Below are 21778 nucleotides of genomic sequence, written 5' to 3'. Positions count from 1 at the left end.
GGAGATGATTTGCAGGGAATCCTAATCACTGTTGGTTTGTTCTTTTCTAGATGTGGATGAGTGTGGTGCAACCTCTGGCGTGTGCGATGGTGGCGAGGGCACTAACACAGCAGGCAGCTACGTGTGCACATGTCCATGTGGTTTCATGATCAGCCCTGCTGGATCACGCTGCATTGGTAAGATGCTAAACAGATCTGAGGACCACAGATACAGGGAGAGATCCCCTGCTGAACCCCAAAGGGGAAGATTTGCAAATCCCTCTCTGGTGATCACCAGGTTTGCAGATCAGAGGGCACATTGCTTCTGCAATAGCTGGGAAATGCTCTTTTCCATGTGCTGTCCCTCATGTGCCTGTTCTGATCAAAGGTTTTGATGCTGTTACATAGAATCATAGAATAGTTAGGGTTGGAAAGGACCTTAAGATCATCCAGTTCCAACCCCCCTGCCATGGGCAGGGACACCTCACACTAAACCAGGGCACCCAGGGCTCTGTCCAACCTGGCCTTGAACACTGCCAGGGATGGAGCATTCACAGCCTCCCTGGGCAACCCATTCCAGTGCCTCACCACCCTCACAGTAATGAATTTCTTCCTTATATCCAATCTAAACTTCCCCTGTTTAAGTTTTAACCCGTTACCCCTTGTCCTGTCACTACAGTCCCTAATGAAGAGTCCCTCCCCAGCATCCCTATAGGCCCCCTTCAGATACTGGAAGGCTGCTCTGGGGTCTCCACGCAGCCTTCTCTTCTCCAGGCTGAACAGCCCCAACTTTCTCAGCCTATTTTCATACAGGAGGTGCTCCAGCCCCTGATCATTCTCGTGGCCTCCTCTGGACTTGTTCCAACAGCTCCATGTCCTTTTTATGTTGAGGACACCAGAACTGCACACAATGCTCCAGGTGAGGTCTCACGAGAGCAGAGTAGAGGGGCAGGATCACCTCCTTCGACCTCTGGTCACGCTCCTTTTGATGCAGCCCAGGATACGGTTGCTTTCTGGGCTGTGAGCGCACACTGAAGCCGGCTCATGTTCATTTTCTCATCAACCAACACCCCCAAGTCCTTCTCCGCAGGGCTGCTCTGAATCTCTTCTCTGCCCAACCTGTAGCTGTGCCTGGGATTGCTCCGACCCAGGTGTAGGACCTTGCACTTGGCATGGTTAAACCTCATGAGGTTGGCATCAGCCCACCTCACAAGCGTGTCGAGGTCCCTCTGGATGGCATTCCTTCCCTCCAGGGTATCAACCGAACCACACAGCTTGGGGTCATCGGCAAACTTGCTGAGGGCGCACTCAATCCCACTGTCCATGTCAGCGACGAAGATGTTGAACAAGACCGGTCCCAACACCGATCCCTGAGGGACACCACTCGTTACTGGTCTCCAGCCGGACATTGAGCCACTGACCACAACTCTTTGTGTGCGGCCATCCAGCCAGTTCTTTATCCACCGAGTGGTCCATCCATCAAATTGATGTCTCTCCAATTTAGAGACAAGGATGTCGTGTGGGACAGTGTCGAATGCTTTGCACAAGTCCAGGTAGATGCCATCAACTGCTCTACCCCTGTTCATCAGTTCTGTAAGGAAGTGCTGTCCATCAGCAGCCCCTGGACCCTCTCCTGCACTGCTTGTGTGTTTACAGCCCTGCACATGCCCGAGCTTGGAGGGCGCAGGCAAGAGAGCAGGCAGCATGCCCGGGGTGCTCCATGCAGCTTGGCCATCTGGTCCACACATGGCAGGGTTGGGCAGGGAAAGGCAGTGCGCTACTCCTGTCACAGATAGAGGGAGACCCAGGGAGCATCAGCCTCACTCCTGCACACAGGGGCCTTTGCTGTCTTTCTGCTGCCTCAGGTGGTGGCCAGCCCCTGTGCTAGAGGACATGTTGGCAGACAGTCTGTCCCTGGGAGCTCCTTGCAGATCTCCTCTGACTCTTTACCAACTCTGCAGATTAGGAACTTCTCTTTCCATGCCCTCTGCAGAGCTATGGGAAGGGATGCTTTGTGCCTGGTATCTCTGCTGTTTCCAGGGGTGCTGCAGCATGGTTTGGGAAGGCAGGCAGGCAAGCAGCACCCTCAGAGCTGAGCAGCACCTCCAGCCCAGCCCAGCCTCTGCCCAGGCTCTTCCCAGCTCTGTGTACACCAGGTGTGGGTTTATTACCCAATACTTTTTCCTGTCTCACTCGCAGGCTGGGTCTTAGACCAGTGGTGCACTCCTGCTTGATCTCAGCTGCACGAACCAGCTGCACTGATACTCCTCTGCTCCCAGAGCTGTTAGCCCTGGAGATGTTTGTGCTGGCTTTGCTATGGGCCATGGGGCAGGAGCAGGCAGCCCTCCTGGCCATGCAGCTGTGAAGATGCTCCAGGCTTGCTGCAAGCAGTGGAGGGCCAACCTCATGCTGTTCTGGAGCTAGGATGTGTTCTCCACCTCCAAACTCAGGAGCTGATGGGGAATTTGCTCTGTCCCTGGATAAACTACGCAGTTATCAGTTCCTACCAGCAATTAAGGTACTCTGGGAACAACTTCTGCTAGGACCACATCCACAGACTTCTCTGCTAGCAATGCCAAGTAGGTAGCACCTACTTGGATGTCTCCCACAGTAGTGGCACTGGGGACAGTGACACTGGAGTAAGCACCGAGCCCAAAACCCCACAACTCCAACCCTCCATCACACTCAGCTCAGCAAACCAAGCTCTGTGCATCCAGAGTCAGATGCCAGGAGGCTGCCAAAACCTGGCTGCTCTATGGTTTGGGTCAAAGACCCCCAGCCAGCACAGGAGGAGGTGCTGGTGCTGTGCCGCTGCCGCACGTGCCCGCCTCCCGCGCAGGCTGCTGCAAGGGGTGAGGTAATCCTGGGTAATTCCTGACTTCCATGGAAATGCCTCGGGGCCGAGATGATTATCGCTGTAATTAGCCTCTCTGATTTTTCTTGGTGTTCTATAAAATATTAATTTACAGCTGGATCCTTGCCTCCTTTGTGCGCCGGTTTGAGCTCTTCCCGTCAGCAAAGCATCTCTGGCACCTCTCACCAAGGTCTTGTGGGGTTACACAGCAGAGCCAGGGCGGCCGCTGGCGGCCGGACTGTGGTTGGGATTGGTGGCTCCAGACAGAAGCTTCCACTTTCCCACAGGAACATGCCCTTTAAGCTCCTATTTCAAAGGAAAGACACAAAATCAGTGAAGCACTCTCGGGAAGCGCTCTTCACACCTCTTCAACTGTATGATGAAGGTGAGCAGGCAGCCAAACCACTCCAGGAAGCCCTATAATACAACATGAATTCATCTTCTTGCTCTGTTTGGTCAGAAATAGCATTTTTTTGCTCGACTGTATGGTAAATCAGGCAGGACTGCAACTGTGGTTGAGCCAGACCATGTTCCCTACCCAGCCTGCAGCTGCTAGAGTGAGCATGGTGCTGTGATTTCCACCACCAAATAAAGACAAATGTGGGGCTTGACGGCACATAGTGCCCTGAAAAGCTGCTTGCTCACACCAGCATGTTTAAGTTGCCTCATTTTTCAACCCAACTAAGTAGAATCGACTTTAATCTCGTTAATGAGGCAGAAAATGCCACCTCTAATATGTTGATCCCAACCATTGTGAAGGTCAGGCAGTGGAAGGATGCTACAGAGTGCGTTTTACCTTGGCTGGGTGTAGCAGGCAGCAGCCCTGCAGTGCTGCCCGCAGCCTGGCTGCCTGCTGTCAGGGCTGCTCTCCTTTGAAGGCAGCACCAGCAGCATTACAAGTCCTGGGATTCTCTGGTATTCTTACTGCCTTCCTACCATGACAAGCCCTGGGCTCTGCACACTGTGTCCCAGCATCCCTGCCAGTGGGTGACTGCTGCCGTGTCCCTTCAGGCTGCTCTCAAGTTGTTTATTCCTCTGGGATAATGTATGTGGTGTCTTTGTCAGGCCAGATGTAACAGCTGTCTTGACTACTGCTGAAATCTGAAGAGAAAAGCATTGCTAATGACAGGAAGGGGTCGTGCATAGCATGTGAATGTCTCTGCTGGAGCTGCTCGCTACCAGAGCTGTTTTCCTGGTGCTTTCAACCAGGCAGCAGATGCTGTCAGTGATGTTTTGTCCTCAGTGTGCCCACGCCACTGTGCAACACCCACTGAAACAAAGACAGGTTGCAAAGCCAGCAGGAATTTGTATTCTCTTAGGCCACATCCCGCTGCAATGCTTCCCAAGGTGTTTGCATAAGATGTTTTATTCTGTCACTGCCCCTTTCCGCAAAGCCAAACACACACATTTTGTAGCTGCCAATCCCTTTGGCAGAGGCTCTGGCACCACATTTTGGAGACAAGGAACAAGCTGATGAAAGCCACGCTTTGCCTGGGCAACCAGAAGCCTTTCAACCGCGACATGAGGTGCCACACGCCAGCTCTGCAGGGATGTCAGATGTGGGTACCAAAGAGCTTCACCATATCCCATACCAAGCCAGCAGGTTGGGGCTTTGGGGAAAGCCATGCCATGGACGCAGGAGGGTATTTCTATCACTGAGTGTAACCAGGCAAGAGCAGCTGTAACTGTGTTTTTCTCTCTTCTATTTTTAGCCATGGTTACTGAGCTGCAAACCCTCTGGGTGGGATGCTCCAGTCTAAATAAAAGCTGGTCTTACACCGGTAGCAGAGCTGCTTCTGCCTAATGTTCCCTGAGCTTTCCATGCTGCAGCTCCCTTGTGGATGAAGCCTCCACTAGCTCGCCCAGCTCAGCCCTTTAACCCCACTTACCCCTGCCCTGTGATTTTACCCCCAGCCCCACTGGTGGTGTTCAGCTCAGAAAGCTGCAGCAATGCCTGGCACGACCAGCACAAGAAAACACTCTCAGGACCCTGTGCAGCCAACATCCAGATGATGAGAGATGCTGCTCAGTGGGTTTTGTGCCTGCCTTAAGGTCCACAGTACTATTCACCTCAAAATTCCCACTCCATGAGAGCCTTCCTTAGCACTGGAGGGGGGAAGTCCTAGTACGATGGTGTGGGCTGTGGCTAAGGGCTCTCCCATCCCTCTCTGCTGTTTTTAATCCAGCCCCAGCTCTGCAGCATCAGGGACTTAGCACTGGAGAGGGGGCAGCTTCTTCCCCACAGCCTGGGGTCCTCCAATCCCTTCCCTCTCAGGTTGCTGGGCCTTCACGAGATAAACCCCGCAACCTCAGGCGGCCCTACGCTGAAATGGTTGTTAGAATCCAGCCCTGCGGCTCCTCGTGTCGGCAGAGGGCAGTGGAAGACGCGCCCAGAACTCCCCAGCCTCGCTGCGGAGACGGGGATCCGGGGAGGAGACTGCACCGGAGAGGAAGGGAAATAAATGCAGTTCCTCCGGCAGCGGGGCTGAGCTGAGCGTGGCCGCACCGCCGGGCACCCTGCCGGGAAGGGGGGGATTTAGGGCTCATCCATCGGCGTGGCGGCGATGCGGGATGGCGTGGGGAGGAATCCGCATCGCCCATCCCCGCAGCCCTCCGGCTTGTGTCTTTCCAACGCACACGCAGGCTACTGGGAGCCAGGGGGAACCGCTCACTGCTCCTCATCCCTGGGCGGGAGAAAGCGGACGGCAATGGAGCAGACCTGCAGCTGGCAGTGATTCGCACCTAGGAACAGGCAGGCAGGCCGAGGAGAGGCTCCTCTGGCTGTAGCCGTGTCCCGGAGGGTCTTCGCCAGGCCCGGCGAGCCGCAGCACGTCGGCAAACGCCTTCCCACCCTGCAGCCCGCCCGTGGGCCGGTGCTGCTCTGCGGCGGCGGGAGAAGCGAGGAGACGGTGCTGGAAGGGGGGGCCCTGCCTGCTGCCTCGCTGCTTGCTCCGCACCCTGCTCCGCTGCCTCGCCAGGCGATGGTAATTAATACCCCTGGAGGTAAAGAAAGAGCAGCGTGAGGTTGGGATGTATTATTTTACTCTGATAGGAATCTGACACTGACACAGCCATTAGGGTAAAGAAAGAATAATAACTTAGACTTGGCATATATTAAAGTGCAAATACCTTCAGCGTGTGAAAAGACAGGCTTTAATATATTGGTGGGTTTGTAATTATTTATTGAAAGAAGAGAAAAGGCAGAGCTTATTGCAAAAAGAGAGCGAGGTGAGAGAGTAGCTCCCTGCCGCATCCCTGCCCGTCCTGCTCGGTGAACCACAGCGCAGAGGTAACGTGGGGTGACCCACAGCCCTGGGGAACATCCCGCATCCCGCTGCTGGGATTTACGTCGTGGGCTTCTCACCTCCCCACCCCACAGCACGGAGCTTGCGTGGCTCGGGGCTGGTGTAACAAAAACGTTCTCAAAACTCTCGGGGTAGGGGATGCCAGGAAGCCAAAGATCCCATAGGCGACCCGGCATGAAATGGGATAATAAATTCCTTCATCGAGGCTGCGTTTTGCTACCGCTCAGCCTGTTCCTGGTGCTTTGTGTACCCCGGTGGGTCAGAGGGAGCAGCAGCACCAGCGGCCCCACCGCCGGGCTGCTCCCCTGCGGGATGCTCCCGCAAGCCGGCTGCCGGGACGCGGGGCCAGGGCTCTCCCGGGCCGGGGGTAGCGGGAGCAGCCGGTGTCTCCGGTGTGTCTCTCTCCCCGGCCGGGCCCGGTGGGGGCGGTGCTGGCTGCGGCCCGCCCCGGGGCTGCGCCCGCCGCAGGATGCAGCGGCGGCGGCGGCGGAGGCGGTGCGGCTGCCCGACGGGCGATGCGGGGCCGCAACCGGGCCCGGGGCCGCCTTTAAGCCCTGCGGGCGGGCGGCGAGCGCGGGCGGCGTCGGGGAAGCGCCGCCTGCCGCTGTCCGGGCCCGGGGAAGGGGGAGGGTGAAGCTTGGGGGTAGCGGCCCCCCCCCTCCCCGGCGCAGGTAGAGACCCGGGGGCCGAGCGGCGCGATGGAGGAGGAGGAGGAGGATGGAGGCGGTGGAGGGGAGGCGGGGAGTGAGGCTGCGGCAGGAGGGGGCGGGCGGGGGGGCCGGCCGGGGGGGGCGGCGGGCATCTGGGACCGGCTGCGGGGCAGTCGGGCTGCGGGCGGCGGCCGGAGCGCGGCCGCGATGGAGCAGCGCGAAGAGAAGGGGCCGGTAGCGGCGGCGGGCGAGGGAGAGCCCCCGGCCGGGGCAGGAACCGGGACAAGCACCGGGACCGGGGCAGAGACCGGCACCGAACAGGAGCCTAGCGGGGCCGCCGCGCCCTTCCAGCCCCCCGAGGGTGGCTTCGGCTGGGTGGTGGTCTTCGCTGCCGCCTGGTGCAACGGCTCCATCTTCGGCATCCACAACTCCTTCGGGATCCTCTACATGATGCTGCAGAGCGACCTGGGCGAGGGCAATAAGGACCCCGCGCTGGAGTTCAAAACAGGTACGGGTTCCTCGGTCCCTTCCCGCAGCTTGCCGAAGCAGAGCCGGGTCCGTGGCCGGCGGGGTAAGGTGCGGCTCGGCAGCCGCTGCTTCCCGGAGCGCACCGAGGTGGCTTCGGGGCTGAAAGCTCCTTCTCGGATGTGTTGAACCGCGATTGCTCCCTGCCCCCTCCATCCTTGTAGTTGTGGCGATATTTATCTCCTACAACATCATGTGTTTCTAAGCTCCTATGTACTCAATTAAAATTAATACATCTGAAAAGCATGCCCTTAGCTTGTCCTGCCTGGTGTTTTGGAGTAAGGAGAGCAGTGCTAGTGAATCAGCTGGTGTGCGTGTGAGCCACCCCCTTTATTTTTTATTATCCCTGTCATTTTGTTACGGGTTTTTCAAGCTGTTTGTTTGTCTGTCTGTCTTCTCTGCTGGATCGCTCTCGGGGGTGGCTGCAGGAGAGCATCAGCCTCACCAACATGCATCCTCCGAGTTGCATCGATTTGGTGGGAAAGCCTACATAGGGCAGGTCTGGCAGTGCTGCCTGCACGGCCACGCCGAGGGTGCAGGGTCTCCAGTAGTTAACACCTGTTAATAGGGAGACTCACGACCTGCACCCCGTTGTGTGTTTTGATAGGACCTAACAGGGTCAGGCAGCGTCAAGACTGTGTAATGTTAATACAGAGAAAAGGGCTGCTTCTCACTGCAGACACCCCAGTGTTTAAGTAGACTTGGCAGAGGGACATCAGCCTGACGGGGTGCTTGTCCCCAGTGGTCCATGGTGGACATTGGTGTTAGCATGCCTAGTCTTGTCCTAGGTCTTGGTATCCTCCCCTAGAAGACTATATCCATCCTCATGATGGACATCCATTTCCCAGCTTGCTTTTATCTGGTAGGTAGAGACAACCACTTGGTGTTGAAGGAACCTGCTTGTAGTGTGCCCTCACTCTGGATGGGACATTGGCAGAGTCAGAAACTGAAGCGGGAGTGTGCCGCAGAGAGCGGCAGTGCTGGGGTGGGGGGGGCTTGTGAGGTCTTTAAACTACTATTTTGGGGACCAGTGTTGCCTGCATTCCCTCTGCTCAGCTGATGCATGACCAGTGATCATGCTGATGAAATGCACTATGAGATACGCCACAGCTACAATCACAAATTAACTCTGAGATAGTGTTACTGGAGAAACGATGTGACCGTGTAATTATGGGCAGTAACGGAGTTCTGCGGAGAGCTGAGGACATGTGGCCGGTTGTAATTAGAGTGATTGATGGGCTGTATGTGTGTGCGTGTATGTGTGTGTGATCCCCAGGAAGCTCATCGCGTAGCGCTCTGTTTCCTGCTCTCTGTGATCATATCTAGAAAGCCTAAGGCAGAGCTCTAAAGGTAGAAGCGGTAACAAAAGAAATTAAATGCTGCAAGTTCTGGTGGTTTAAAGGCTCCATGCCCAAGACAGGGGTTGTAGGAGTCGACATTTGCCTCTTGCTCCCTATTTATTTATGGCTATGACCGCACAGAGGCCTCGAAAAAGAAATCGTGTGGGTGTGTGAGGTGAATCCAGGCTCGGTAATTAAATTGCCTGAGTGACGAATATATGCATTTTGGCCTGGGTGCTTAATGAAGAGGCCATTAATAACCCTTGTGCCGCGCAAGGGCTGCGTCTCTGCTCTGAGGCTGCGGTGCAGGGGCTCTGGCGGTGGAGGGGAGAGGAGGTGGTGATGGAGCCCATCTGCAGCCACAGCGCTGTACCTCGGGGGCTGCAGCTGCGCTGTCTGGGGCCGAGGGCAGCGGGGTGCAGCGTGGGGCCCCCCTTCAGCCCTTCCTCCCTTGCTCCCACCCCTCCCTGCTCAGGGTTGCATAATTTCCCTGCGGCGCTCGTTTGCGTGCAAACACAATCAGGAAAATATTGTAGCTCCTTTCCAAGCGCTAAGTGATAGATAGGGCCTTCCTGAAAAGACTGGTGCTGTCTGTCTGTCCTCTGACATCCCTCTGCTCCTGCTGGCTGCAGCAACAGCTGGACCCTGGGGTCCCCCTCGTCTCCCATGAACCAGCAGGTCCGGGGGATGAGGACATGGTGCAAGACCGGCGTTCAGCACGTTGCTTAGCCTTTTGTCTCTGCTCTTAAATCTCCTCTCTGTTCTCAGGACTGAGGAACAAGATGGGGTTTGTATCAAAGAGGAGATCTGGAGGCAAAATTAGGAGTGATGTTGTGAGGCATCCCTTTAAAAATAGGGTTATGTTTATGCTAAAACGGGTGCTCGTCTGCACTAAACAATAGCCGCCCCGGCACTTGGCTATAATTATCAAGGTTTATTTCTTGTTTGCATTGGTCACGTTTTCTCGCGTTTGATCTTGGGAAATGCAGGATCTGCGGAGTTCAGGTTTGGGGTCAGGCTTTGAAAACAAACCCTCTCGCAACAATGCATCGAATGCATAGGCTGCTTTGTCTAAAGAAATATACTGCGCTACGTATGTCAACAAGCAGCACCGGGCTGGCTGGGACCACCGCGTGCCCCTTCGCTGCTGGATGCCAGTGCCGGGACTTTTGCAAGGCACACTCTGTGCTTTTGGGTTTGTTTTCTTTTTGGGGGGGAAATGGAGGGTTGGGGGGTGGGGTGGGTGGATAATGCTGGAGCTGGAATGAAAAAATAATACACATGTGAGCACTCAAGGCAGGAAAAAAATCAGTCTGCTCCGCTGGAGAGGTGCTGAGTGATGCTTGAAAGCGTTTGCTGGGAAATGAATGGTAGCGTTTCCCTCCGGTTGTACAAGGCTTGTTCCGGTGCTGAGGGATCTTATGGGACACGGCTGCTCCAGCGCTGGTCCTGCCAGGTGCAGGCTGATGCTGAGCGGTCCCGGTGTGCTCATCTTCTCCAGCCCCAAAAGCCAATTTGAGTGATAGAATGGTCCTGGTAAGCATTAACTGGGCACCGACCCTCTGAAATCGATATCTGCCACTGCTTGGATGCTCTCCCAACCCTGGCAGAGGTGAGCGGAAGGTGAGTCTGACCCCAGCCAGGGCTTTGCTCTCATCCCAGGAGCACCCAATTGCACTCATGCCACCCAAGGGTCCCAGTGGGTGCTCTGGCTACCTGGGGAGAGCCAGGGAGGATGGTACCTCTTGGTGCATCTCGTTCCTCCAAATGCATCCCTGGTGCTGTGCTTGGAGGTCTGGCAAGTGCTGGTGGGGCAGCCTGGAGAGACACATTGATTTTGTACAAAGAATTTTATCTTTTTCTTCCCCCCTCCTCCACTTTGTGTCAATAGCCCAGGTACAGATTAACTCTCTTTGCTTAATATTTAATGTTTTGGTTGCTGCAAATGCTGCTGCAAGCACTTAGAAGGATGGCCTGAGGAGCTGGTCTGGCTTGCCCACAGCTCCTCTGAGTACATCCGTGTGTCCAGCAGCATCCTCTGGCCTGTGGGCAGGAACTTAAGAGAGCAGCTTTCCCACATTAGTCTAGCAGAGTGGAGGCTGATGGAGCACCCCATGCTCAGGGAATCTGGGCTGACGGACCATATCCCTGGACTTATCATATCCCATTGTGCCCATCAGGCCAGCGCATAGCTGATGTCATCTTTATACCTGAATTCCCATCTGTTGTGGGGGGAATTTCTTCATGAGCACTGATTCACATCCTTAGGACCGTGAGCTTAGCTAGAAAAGGCTGGTTTTACTCCAGTATTGTAACAGAGCCTTGGTAAGAATGAGTTTGTTTCTTGGAGAAAGTAAAGCATTTCAGTGCTAACAGTCATAGTGAAAGATGGAGAGAAGACAAGGACTCCTCTCTGGCCTGAAGAAGAGTCCCAGGGTGGGTGAGTGTGGCTGGAGCACTAGGAGCTAAGAAGGGAAACCCCAAGGAGAGCATAAATCGCAAGAGGTAATTCTTGGGAATGGTCCCAGCTGAATTTCAGCAGCACACCATGGCCCGGGTGACACCAAATAGGGGTGGCTGCCATGAAGTTGCACTTCATTTAGCCTGCTGCAATGGAAGGCACCTACCCCATGTATGAGGTTTGGGTTTGGGAAAGGTGAGGGTGCTCTTATGGACACTCTTACATACAAATTACTAACCAGTGGTAAGTTTGACACCTGTGATGAGTGTCATCACCCAGTGCTGGTGCTTAGGAAGCTCCTGTCTCCTGAAGGTGATACTGTGGTTGTCACCTTTTTACCTAAATCCACAGGATTTGGAGATTTAATTAATTGCCAGGGAGCTCCCCTGGCCCCATTTGACACATGCATTGGCCAAGGGCACTGTGGACCTCGACATTCCTGATGGCTTCCTCATGTCCAACCAGGCTTCCAGTCCTCCTCTGCATTTCCTTACCCCATGGAGGGATGCACTGTCATAAACAGTATTTACATTGCCTGGATGGGGATGTGAATCTGTCCAAAAGAGCCAAAGAAGTACCTTTTATCCCCCAGCCCTGCTATCTGGGGAGTGCAAAGGGCACCATGGAGCTTTCCCAGCTTTACTGGGAATTTCCCACAGTGGGATGCTGGTGCGCTGGGCTCTTCCCCAGCTCAGCTCCTACTGCGTTGGGAGCTGGAGCTTATGACCACAAGGGAATGGGAGTGAGTTTTGAAGGAGCTGGGTTTTCATGGCTCGAGCTGTGTGCAAGGTGCCGTGTGAGATAAAGCAGCCTGAAAAGCAAACAAAACACCGTTGCGTCATCAAACCTGCTTCTTGGGGCCATCGGGAGCGCTTGAGGTTATGAGGAGGCCAGAGCACTGTTTCTAAGGGAGGCTCTTGTTTTTAAAGACTGCAGGGGCCCTCCCAGCCAGCGCACTTGCTGGTTTAGTGGCTTTTAATTCATTTTTAAAGTCTCCTCCAAGTGTTACAGATGCTTTCCCACCTAGCCAAGGAGATGCTCCAGTCTTAGTTGTATTTCCCGATGGCCGTTGTCCTCGAGTGGTGGCAGCTCCCGTGACCTTGCTGCAGTATATGAAGTGGTGCATAGGGTTGTGCAATTGGTTTGGCTTTGTTGTTTCTCTTTTGGTCCTTTCAGTTACAACAAAACAAACAAAACCACCCCTTCTTGCGGAGATTTGATCATAGTTTAAACTGTGAAGGTGCTGGGTTTCAGCTCCATCGCTGAGACAGGGCTGAGAGGAGGAGGGCTTGGAGGGTGAAGGGGCTGGGATGGATGCAGTGGTGTGGGGTGGGATAGGGTGCGATGTACAATGCCATGGGGCTTAGGGACAGCAGCAAAGGAGCAATTTCAATTTCCCTTGGGGGAGAAATCCACGAGTTTGATCAGTCACCCTTTAATCCACTTAAAAACCCTCAGCAGATGGAAGCCAACCATCAACTGCGGTGTCTGACACCCAGCACCTTAAAATAGACCTGACCCGTCAGGTTGGGTGAAGCCCCGTAGCCGGAAGGCACTGCTGACCTCGCTGCAGTGCCCGTTGTGCTGGCTGCACATAGCTCACACGGGCGTTGTCACCCGCTCGTGTCCCAGGGCAGCTCCTCTGGCTCCCTCCCTCCTTATCCCACGTGTTACAGACACCTTCCTGGCTCATCACACTTGTGGGGCAGCACTTCCAGGCACCCATCCCACCAGGTACGAGCTGAGGGGAGGGAGAAGCTGTCTTCCCAAAAATCCAGTGGCCTGATGGAGACTGCCAGGTGGCGTGGATGTGGAGCTGGGGCTGCCGAATTCCCTGTGTGGTCTGTAGGCTGTTTGAGGAAGGAGCAATAACCTGGGTTTCCACCATCCCAAGGCTGGTTTTGTATTCTGGAGGGGGCAAATTCCCACTGGGGAGATGGATAAACCCAGGGTAGGAGCCCTGCTCTTATTGTGTTAACAGGTTGCCAATCCCAGTGGGACGGTGGCACCAGCAGCTGCTGCTCCAGAGGGATTCGGATCAGTCAGCAGCATCTCGATACAGGGTCTGAGTAACTTCTTGCTTTCTTATCCCAGTTACTCCTTGGGACCTCTGCCAAAGCAGTGTGGGGTATGTGCCAGCCATAGGGCGAAGCCACGAGCCGGCTGACAGGGACCTCAGTGGCTTTTGGGTCAGTGCCACATGTACTTGTTCTTGCCTGCTGCCCCCATTGTGGGCTCCCAACACAGTGCCCCGATGCTGGAAACCACCGAGGCTTTACCCTGGCTCAGTAATTGGGGTTTTGCCCCCTTTTTGCTGGTGTCTCAGTGCCATAGGGAATTTTCTGGCATGTCACCGAATACCTTGGTCTCTTCCACTCACTTCTTTTGGGATGACAACCTCTCAGGAGATTCCTATGAGCCAGGCAGGCATGAAGGAGGATGCCAGCATTTCCCACCTGGGGCAGTAGCTGTGCGTCCCCCCTCCTGCAGCCAGTGGTTCCTTGGGGAATCACTTTTCCCTGACTTTCCACAGCCATGAGCCTGTGGCATCACCATACCTGCTCCGGCAATGAGGGGCAAGTGGACTTAGGTACCCCCACCATGTACGCCAATATAACATGAGTACAAAAATGCTGCTGCACCCATTACAGCAGGTATTTGTTGGGCTTTCCCTTCCTCTTCCTCGAAGGATCAATTAGCCCTTATTGCAAGGGAAGGCGGTGCTGCCTTTTGGCATTCATCCCGATGGAAAAGGGCCTGGTGAGGGGCATGTTCCAGGCTGGGCATCGCCCGGGGCCCTGCCGCCTCTCGCGCCGGGGCGTTGCCGGTGCCTGCCACGGGCGCTGCGGAGCTCGGTTCACTCCGGGCTCTTTCCGTTCATCCACCCCGAGACAGTTGGGGCGGTTGCAAAACCCACATGACGTGTGCTGGGAATTGCCGTAACACGCTCCTCGCAGGCGCGAGCCATTCCGATCTCTCCCAGGCACCTCGTACAACAGGTCCTGCCAGCTCCCGGGGCAGGCGGGATGCGGGGCTGCCCGCAGCACCCTTGCCTGCACCACTGCCTGCCCAGGGCATGGGCCGCAGGCAGCAAAGCTCCCGCATCCTCCATCAAGCACACCCTATGGGCAGCGGTGCAGCCGCGGAGCGTGGCACAGCCCTGGGTTCCATCAGCACAACTTCAGGCTCTTTTTCCCATCCTTGCCCTTTTATTTGTAGATCCCTAAAAATTTACCTGGTTCCAGAGCTCCCCACCCTGGAGCACATCCCTCGAGAGCCAGAATGGGGTGAAGCGTAGGGGAAAGCCCTCGGGAAGGGCTGCCAGGTCCCAGCCTGTGGTGGGTTGCTTCGCTGGGACTCGTCGTGGGCATGCCTGGAAGCTGTGCCGTGCTGCCCTCCGTGCAAGGAGCAGCCCAGGCCGCTGCAGGCAACCTTTTCGGCTTGCATGGGATGGGCGAGAGGATGGTGATGGCATGCTGGCAGTTCAGCCCCATCACCTCTTTGCACCTTTGCTTTGCACACTCCATGGGAGCATCAGCCTGGGGATAGCCCGTACCTGCATCCCATGGGACACAGGCAGAAGAGCATCGCACCACACTGCTGTGATAGAAGCTCTCAGCGCTGTGTCCCAGTGCAGGAACCTTGGAGATGGTATTTTGGGGTTGGTGCTACCAGCACCATGGCTGTGGGAGCATCTGGTCTGCAAAAGCCTATGATGGAGGAGCCCAGCTCACCAAGACCCTGTTTCTTCCCATCTCTGGGTGGGGTTTTGGCTCTGGGTTTGGATTTAGCAGCTCAGTGATGGTTTTTATCTTGCTTTCCCTGGTGCAGAGCAGAGAGCAGGGCCGGCAGCCGGTCTCCCTGGGGCAGGGAAGCCCCACATGCTGCCGCTCGCTGCATGGGCCGACTTGTTGGGGTTTGCCCCGAGCAAACACTGGGGCCCTCCTTGGGGAGGAGAAACAACCCTCCTGTAGTGCCTGCAGTGAAGGGTCCTGCTTTGAGCACCCACCCATTACCGTATCCCTATGGATCAGCTGGAATGGAGACCTACAGTCCTCCTGCCCTGCCCGGTGGCATCCCCAAAAGCCCCTTTCTTGGCCATCTTGCGTCAGGCACCAAAACAAAGGCTTTGTTTCAAGCTCTTGGCCTTAATCTGTCCGCCCGCAGCTCCTGTGCGTAAAAGGGAGATGAAATCCTTCCCTCTCGGGGGGATGTTGCGTGAGTGACTGTGTTGATGCTTGCCAAGGAGCCAGGAGTTTGGGCTGGAGGGTTTGCACAAACCTTGTGTGAAGCAGAAGGAGCTCATTTAACAGCACACTGGGGCCCACCGAGGTGGAAACCAAACTGAATGGCAGTTCCTTAAGTGAGGGTTGTGCCTCCTGTGCTCCATCTGAATCGGGTCCGATGGCAAAAAAAACTCATCTGTGATTAAAGATTGACGGTAATTACATAATGGGTATGCACCAGATGATGCCCAGACAAGCTCCCTCCTGGGATTTCCCAACTTTTGGAGTGTTTTAACCTTGCAATCATCCTAAAGTGCTTCTACTATGGGGAGGTAATTGTTGATATTACAGCAGCACCCGATGCGATTGCACAAGGCTTAGCAGTGGCACCATGGCCACTGGAGCTGAGCTGGTGGATGAGCCTCTGATAGCCTGGACAAGTCTGGGGCATAGTCAGGTACTAGAGATGGATCTCCCCATTCCATACCCAGCATTGTTATGGCAGAAAAGAGTGAAAAATAAGAGAAAAGCTGCTTTTTTGGGTCTGGTGCTGCAGTGAGGAGGGTAGTGGGGCTGAGCTCTTACTCTATGGGCAGCTGATAGCAAGGAGACAATGTCAAGACGTTCTTGATGGCAGACCACCTATTAACGCACGTATTTTAGTAAACCCCAGCTTATTTCTTAAGGTTTGTGTAAGCAATGGAAGTGGGGAGCACTGGGGCTGTCTGGGATTAAACTCGCCTGAAAGCCAAGCACGCCAAGCTCGCGAGCCCGGGGAGAGCTTAATTAAAGTCAAAGCAGAAGCGTTTCCAAGAAAATAATACGGGGTTATTTAAACGGGATATTTGTGTTCGGGGCCCAGAATGTCTCCTTTCCCTCTTCGGTGTCAGCTTTAATAAAACAAAATGAGATCTCCAAGAAAAACAAATTGGAACGCTTAAAGGGCGCTGTTGCGGAGATAAAAATCAGTAACACTGTTGCTGGTAACACCTTGGGTTATTAAAACGGAAAGAATGCTAACGATGGGATTTGCATCGGCCTCTCTTGTGGCTGAGCCCCGCCGGGAGACCGCTGGCCCAGGGAGAGGGGCACAGTGTGGACCCGGCACCCCTCACCGTGGCCTCTGGGCTGGAGGTGCAGGGAGCTGGCGGCCTCGCTGGCTGGGCGGATTGGGGGATATTTGGGAAACGGTCACGTGGGGAGGATTTGGGAGGATTTTGTTTTTCTTTGCTACGGCTGCTGAATACGGCTCTGCCCAAAGCCCGTGGGGTCAGGCGCTGAGGTCGGATACTGAAGGACTTGGAAAATGGCAGGAATCAGGATGCAGGGACACCAAACTTAAAAGAACAAATGAAATCAGGGCTGGTTTTGTTGGGAAAGATGCCGTGGCCCATCAGAGCTCTTCCAGAGGCGCTGAATGTGTGGATGAAAAAAAATGCCAAGCTGGACTTACTATGGCCTGAGAGCTGTACACTGAGATGCTGGGCTTGGAAACCAGGGTTGCTGCCTCTAGAAGCAGTACCCTGATCCAGTGGGATCAGCTGAGTGTGCTGAATCCTGTCCTGAGGGGATGCTCTCAATGTGTCCTGGCTGTTGCTGTTATCAGGTTCTCCCGGCTGCGTGGCCACAGGTTGCTCCCAGGATGCTGAAGCAGGGATGGGGAGGGCTGGGGAGCAGCTGGTGACATGGGTTTGCACTTTGGTCTCTCGACCATCTGCCTCTACCTCCCTGCTAGAAGAATGGATTAAAAGCTGCCCTATTTTTTCCCATGTGCTTCCATCCTGTCTAGAGCTGACCATCTCCTGGTTGGAAGCTGGACGAGGCCATCAGTACCTTCCCTGGGTACCAACCGTGGTCTGTGGGGATAGAAGTGAGGCAGCACACAGGCATAGAGGTGATGCTGCTGACCCGGGTCTGGGGTGAAGAAACACAGTGCTCTTTGGGGTCCTGTCTGCCTGTCTGTCTGCCAAGGAGGGGGATTTTGAACGGGGGGGGGCTTTAAAATGCCTGGGGTGATGTTTTCCATCAGCAAACCCAACCCACTGCTGCCTGCCAGCAGGACAGGGATTCAGAGGCCAGCTCCTGCCTAGCTGCCGTGCCCAGCTCCATCAGATAAGGCAATTATAGCTTATCACTTAATTGCAGAGTATAATAATAGCACAATGTTATTGAGATTGGATGTTGCCAAGGGGTGGATATTGGTGCTGTTGGGTTTCTGTTTCTTTTTTCAATCTAAACTTGTCGAGGCCATAGGGCTGCTGGAGGTGTGAAGTCTTCATGGAGCAACTCCTTCCCCTATCCCACCACGTCCCATGCCCACAGGGAGATTCAGCATCAAAGAAGGGCCATGCTGACCATCCCAATGCCAGGGAAGCTTGCCCACAGTCAGTGAGGAGCCACCGGGAGGGGAAGGTGACAACTTACAGGGATGTCATCAACTGCTTTCTGGGTGGCTTTTCTCCTGCACACTGGGAATGTGGTTTCCATCCCTTGCAGGTTTTTCTTGTCCTGCTCAGCAGGTTGTGGGATGCATGCTTGCTGCTGCATGTGTGCACTGGGTTAATGCTGGATAGCTGGATGCCCTCGAGAGGGACATCAGGGTGTGCATCCTAAAGCCCTTGCAGGAGGTATTTCCACTGCCAGTGTTGTGTGCGAAATGCTTGACCAGTGCCTCTGCACCAACATGGGTGAAGGAAAACTTCATATCTGGCAACTCTTTCCCAGCCTTCTGGAGCTGGTGTGGGAGAGATGAGTGAGGCGTCAGTCCTGATACCCAGAGCTCTGCTTTCCTGTGGCCCGTGGGGTCTCAGTTTTCCACTGTCCCCATGGAACTCTGTGGCTGACAAGGTGACTGTGCACTCCCTGCATCAGGATTTGGGGCATTTTCCTGCCCAGACTGGCCTGGCTGTGGATTTTCTGCCTTGAATTTTGAGACCCATACTGGTGCAGGGTGGGTTTCTCACCGAGAGTGGAAGTTTTGCCATGTTTGTCCTGATGTCCTCAGGGTAGGGTGATAAAAACTCAAGATACCTGGGCAGAAGGGATGGTGTTGCAGCTGGGAGAACGCGGCCCTTGCGATCTGCATTTTGGGAGATGGCCTCTTTTAAAGGAGATTCATATAAACCCAAATATGTTGCCCAAAGCTAAGAAATCATGGCATAAGCTGTTAAACTCTGCCCTGCTCCAGTTCATCAACCAAAGCATGAACCAAGGAGTAGAGGTACTTCAGGTCCTAATTCGACCTCTGTGGCTGGCTGTTAACCCTCTCTGACCCATCCTAAAATACACCTGGAGATAAGATTAGCTCTGGTCTGGATTTCGAAGGTTGCTTCCCTCCCTTGGGGCAGCATCCTCCCAAGGCCAGCTTTCCCAGCAGCCCCATCTGCAGCTTCTCCCTGCTAGTTTGTGCCCCACTGGGCTCATAAAGCAAAAAACACCACAGAAAAAGGCAGAGAGTAGTTTTTACAGCAGGGTGGTGGGGAGTTTTTCTGCGCAATGAGGGCGGTTGCTTGGATTTTTATTGCAGGATGAAGAGGGAAGGAGGAAAATAACAGCCCAAAAAGCTTTTGGGAGCATGATGCCAGGGAGAGCAGCTTGAAAAGCAATGACTTTGAAGGTTTTAATGTTTCCTCTGCTTCAAAAAGCAGGAATTAGCTATTGCAAAATGCCATTGCTGGGTGATGGTGGCCCCTTGGCCACACACTGACACTTCTTGCAGCACACAAGTCTTTTCTTTTATCACCCACTATGCTGGAGCAAAGCTCAGGCTTTCTCCAAGCATTTGAAGTTGGGAAGATGCTAAAGAGCTGAAAAAGCAGGATGCTGGGGCTGGTGTGCAAGCAGCAGGTTGTTGGCTGTTTTCCCCATTAGTCAGGCCTGGTGTCGAGTCGATCTCTTGTTCCATTTTCTTATGAATGAATCAGTTCTGGCTCAGCCCGATGGTCAGACTGGTTAAGCGAGAAGCAGGTGGTGTTAGTCTCATTAGAAATCAAGACAGAAGTGAGCCTCTCCCTGGCTCTGCAAACACCCTGTGCTTCCCAGCCGGCCCTCAGCCGCTGTCTCGGTGCCTGGCAGGAATGGCAGCAGAGAAGCCCTGGTGGCTTCTCCATGACCCCATTCCCTCACACCTTTGTGCACCTCCCAGCTCCTCAGCACACTGAAGCTTCATGGCCAGGGCAAAGCAACTGGTGGATGCAAACAAGGATCAGCATCCCGTGGCTCCTGCTGTCCTATTGGTGAGTGCCGCAGCACAGATTTATTGGGGGGGGGGGGGGGAATTTCAGCTGCAAGTTGCTTGCAGTGGTCACTGCTTGTCTGCAGCCAGGGAGCATGGCTCAGCTGTGTTCACCGTTCCATCCCCAGGCAGCCCCAGTCCAAAGGTGGTCCTTGGTTAGCAGAAAGAGCTTTAGCTCTACACTGCTGAAGCTGCTCAGCCCCTGCTCTTCCCTTTGCCCCTGGGCATGCATGGGCTTCATGACAGAAACTGCAGCTCAGGTGCTTGAAAACAAGCCCAGGGACTGCAGCGTGTTACCTTACAGCAATCCCACACCTGCACCTGTGGAAACAGGGTAGTTCTGATTCCTGCCCCTACCCCAAAAGGCACTATTTCCATGGGGAGAAAGAGGAGGCTCCCTCCCACAGAGGTAGGATGTGCGGCTTTCAAACCTGAATTGCAGGAGAACCAAAACTTACCCAGTAACTGATAGAAACTTTCATTAACCTGCCCTGTTATTTATTTTGATTTCAAAGCCCTTGATGCAGCAAAAAGTGAAGGCATTTCTCCAGGGAAGCATATTAATGTTTCACTGGGCTTTGGAGCACTTTGCTGCCAAGGCACTTTGAGTGGAATGGGCTGTCCCTGGTTCCCCTCTGTCTTGTTAAACATTGTGTGGCTCCAGGGAAGCCACAGTGCAGCTCTGCCCACAGCCATCATGTGGGCTACAGCTCTCCAGGGATTGCTTTTTAATATATATGTATATGTGTGTACACATAGATGCTCTGAGGGTTTGAGCACCTCTGCTCTGGAGCCAGGGTGAGGGAGCTGGGCTGGTTCAGCCTGAAGAAGAGAAGGCTCCTAAAAGGGAGATATTAGAGCAGCTCCAGTGCCTAAAGGGGCTGCAGGAAACCTGGAGAGGGGCTTTGGACAAGGGCCTGTAGGGACAGGCCAAGGGGAATGGCTTTAACCTGCCAGAGGGGAGACTGAGATGAGCTCTTAGGCAGAAGCTCTTCCCTGTGAGGGTGCTGAGGCGCTGGCACAGGGTGCCCAGAGAAGCTGTGGCTGCCCCATCCCTGGCAGTTCAAGGCCAGGTTGGACACAGGGGCTTGGAGCAAGCTGCTCTAGTGGAAGGTGTCCCTGCCTGTGGCAGGGGTTGGAACTGGGTGAGCTTTAAGGCCCCTTCTAACCTAAGCCATTCTATGATTCTTTGCACACAGGCACATCTATATGCGCATAGATGGGGGGGTGTGTATGTATTATGGATCCCCATTCAAGGTGGAGGGCCTGGGGCTGGGTTCCTGGGATGCTAATGGGAAACACTGATTGGTGGGTACCAAACCCCAACACCTTAGCTGTGGCTTTTCTCTGCCCACCCCAAGTATTAAAGGGCAGGGCTGTCAAAGCCACTCCGTGTCTGAAACACTTTCAAATGAGACCAGGTCAGCTGAAAGTAACAGCCCAATGGCACAGGGGTATAACCTGTTTCACTTTGGGGAAAAAGGAAATATTAAATACAATAAAATATTGCTGTTCTTCAGTTTCCTTTAGCTATCAGATTTGCTTAATTACAGCATGGTCTGTTTCTTCTGAGCTATCCACTTGTTCTCAGATGTGTGCTTTAATGTAAGGAAACTCCAAAGAATTGAAATCACATGGATATTTCATCTCGCTTTTGGCCTCCAGGCATTTGGTTTAATGTTAATACTCATGCCTTGCACTGATGGGGATTTTCTTCCCCATCAGTAGGCTTCAGGAGCACTATCCCAAAGGCGTTAGTGTCTCTGTGTGGAAACTCTCCAGTACTGGAGGAGGAAATAATTCCTTGATGGCTATCAGAAGAGCCCAGATCTTCCACCACGGAGCCATTTTGCTGCATGGATGGGGCTGGGGCAGGTGTGCTCTGCTCAACCTGCTTACAAACAGCTTTTCTTCGTGTAGTTTAGTGTTTAAAGATGCTCACTCAGCAGAGGAGGCTCCTCAGTGGATCCCCCTCTGCGGTCAGTCATCCCCTTGCGCTGTCCCTTGTGCTGGGGCTGAGCACTGCCACCAGCCCAGGGAGCTGCTGCTATGTCGGGGAGAGCCCAGATGGAAGAGGCCATTGCAGGGGGGGTGTTATCTCCTTTGTGAATGAAGCTTGGGGGCAAACCAGCTTCAAAGCCAACTGGAGCAGCCTGGAGAGGGGCCTCCCTTCAGAAGGTGCTCGCAGCAGCCGCCGCCACTGCC

At 54.4% G+C, this 21778-nt stretch overlaps 1 protein-coding gene across 1 annotated transcript in view; it reads left to right on the top strand.

The window, feature by feature from the left end:
- The first annotated feature begins 6820 nt into the window (after nucleotides 1–6820).
- The window catches only part of SLC16A2 (solute carrier family 16 member 2), a 34332-nt gene continuing 19374 nt past the window's right edge, over nucleotides 6821–21778 (top strand). Inside the window, exon 1 of the mRNA XM_061445785.1 lies at nucleotides 6821–7295. Within this exon, the coding sequence (XP_061301769.1) occupies nucleotides 6836–7295 (460 nt within the window). The 5' untranslated portion in view covers nucleotides 6821–6835. The remainder of the gene's footprint in view (nucleotides 7296–21778) is intronic.

Source organism: Pezoporus flaviventris, unplaced genomic scaffold, assembly GCF_033815535.1.
Source record: "Pezoporus flaviventris isolate CSIRO_AGI_PZ_B2104156 unplaced genomic scaffold, CSIRO_AGI_Pfla_v1 ptg000005l, whole genome shotgun sequence".
NCBI classification, from domain to species: domain Eukaryota; kingdom Metazoa; phylum Chordata; class Aves; order Psittaciformes; family Psittacidae; genus Pezoporus; species Pezoporus flaviventris.
The sequence above is the reverse complement of the archived record's forward strand: the minus strand, read 5'-3'. Positions and strand labels throughout refer to the sequence as shown.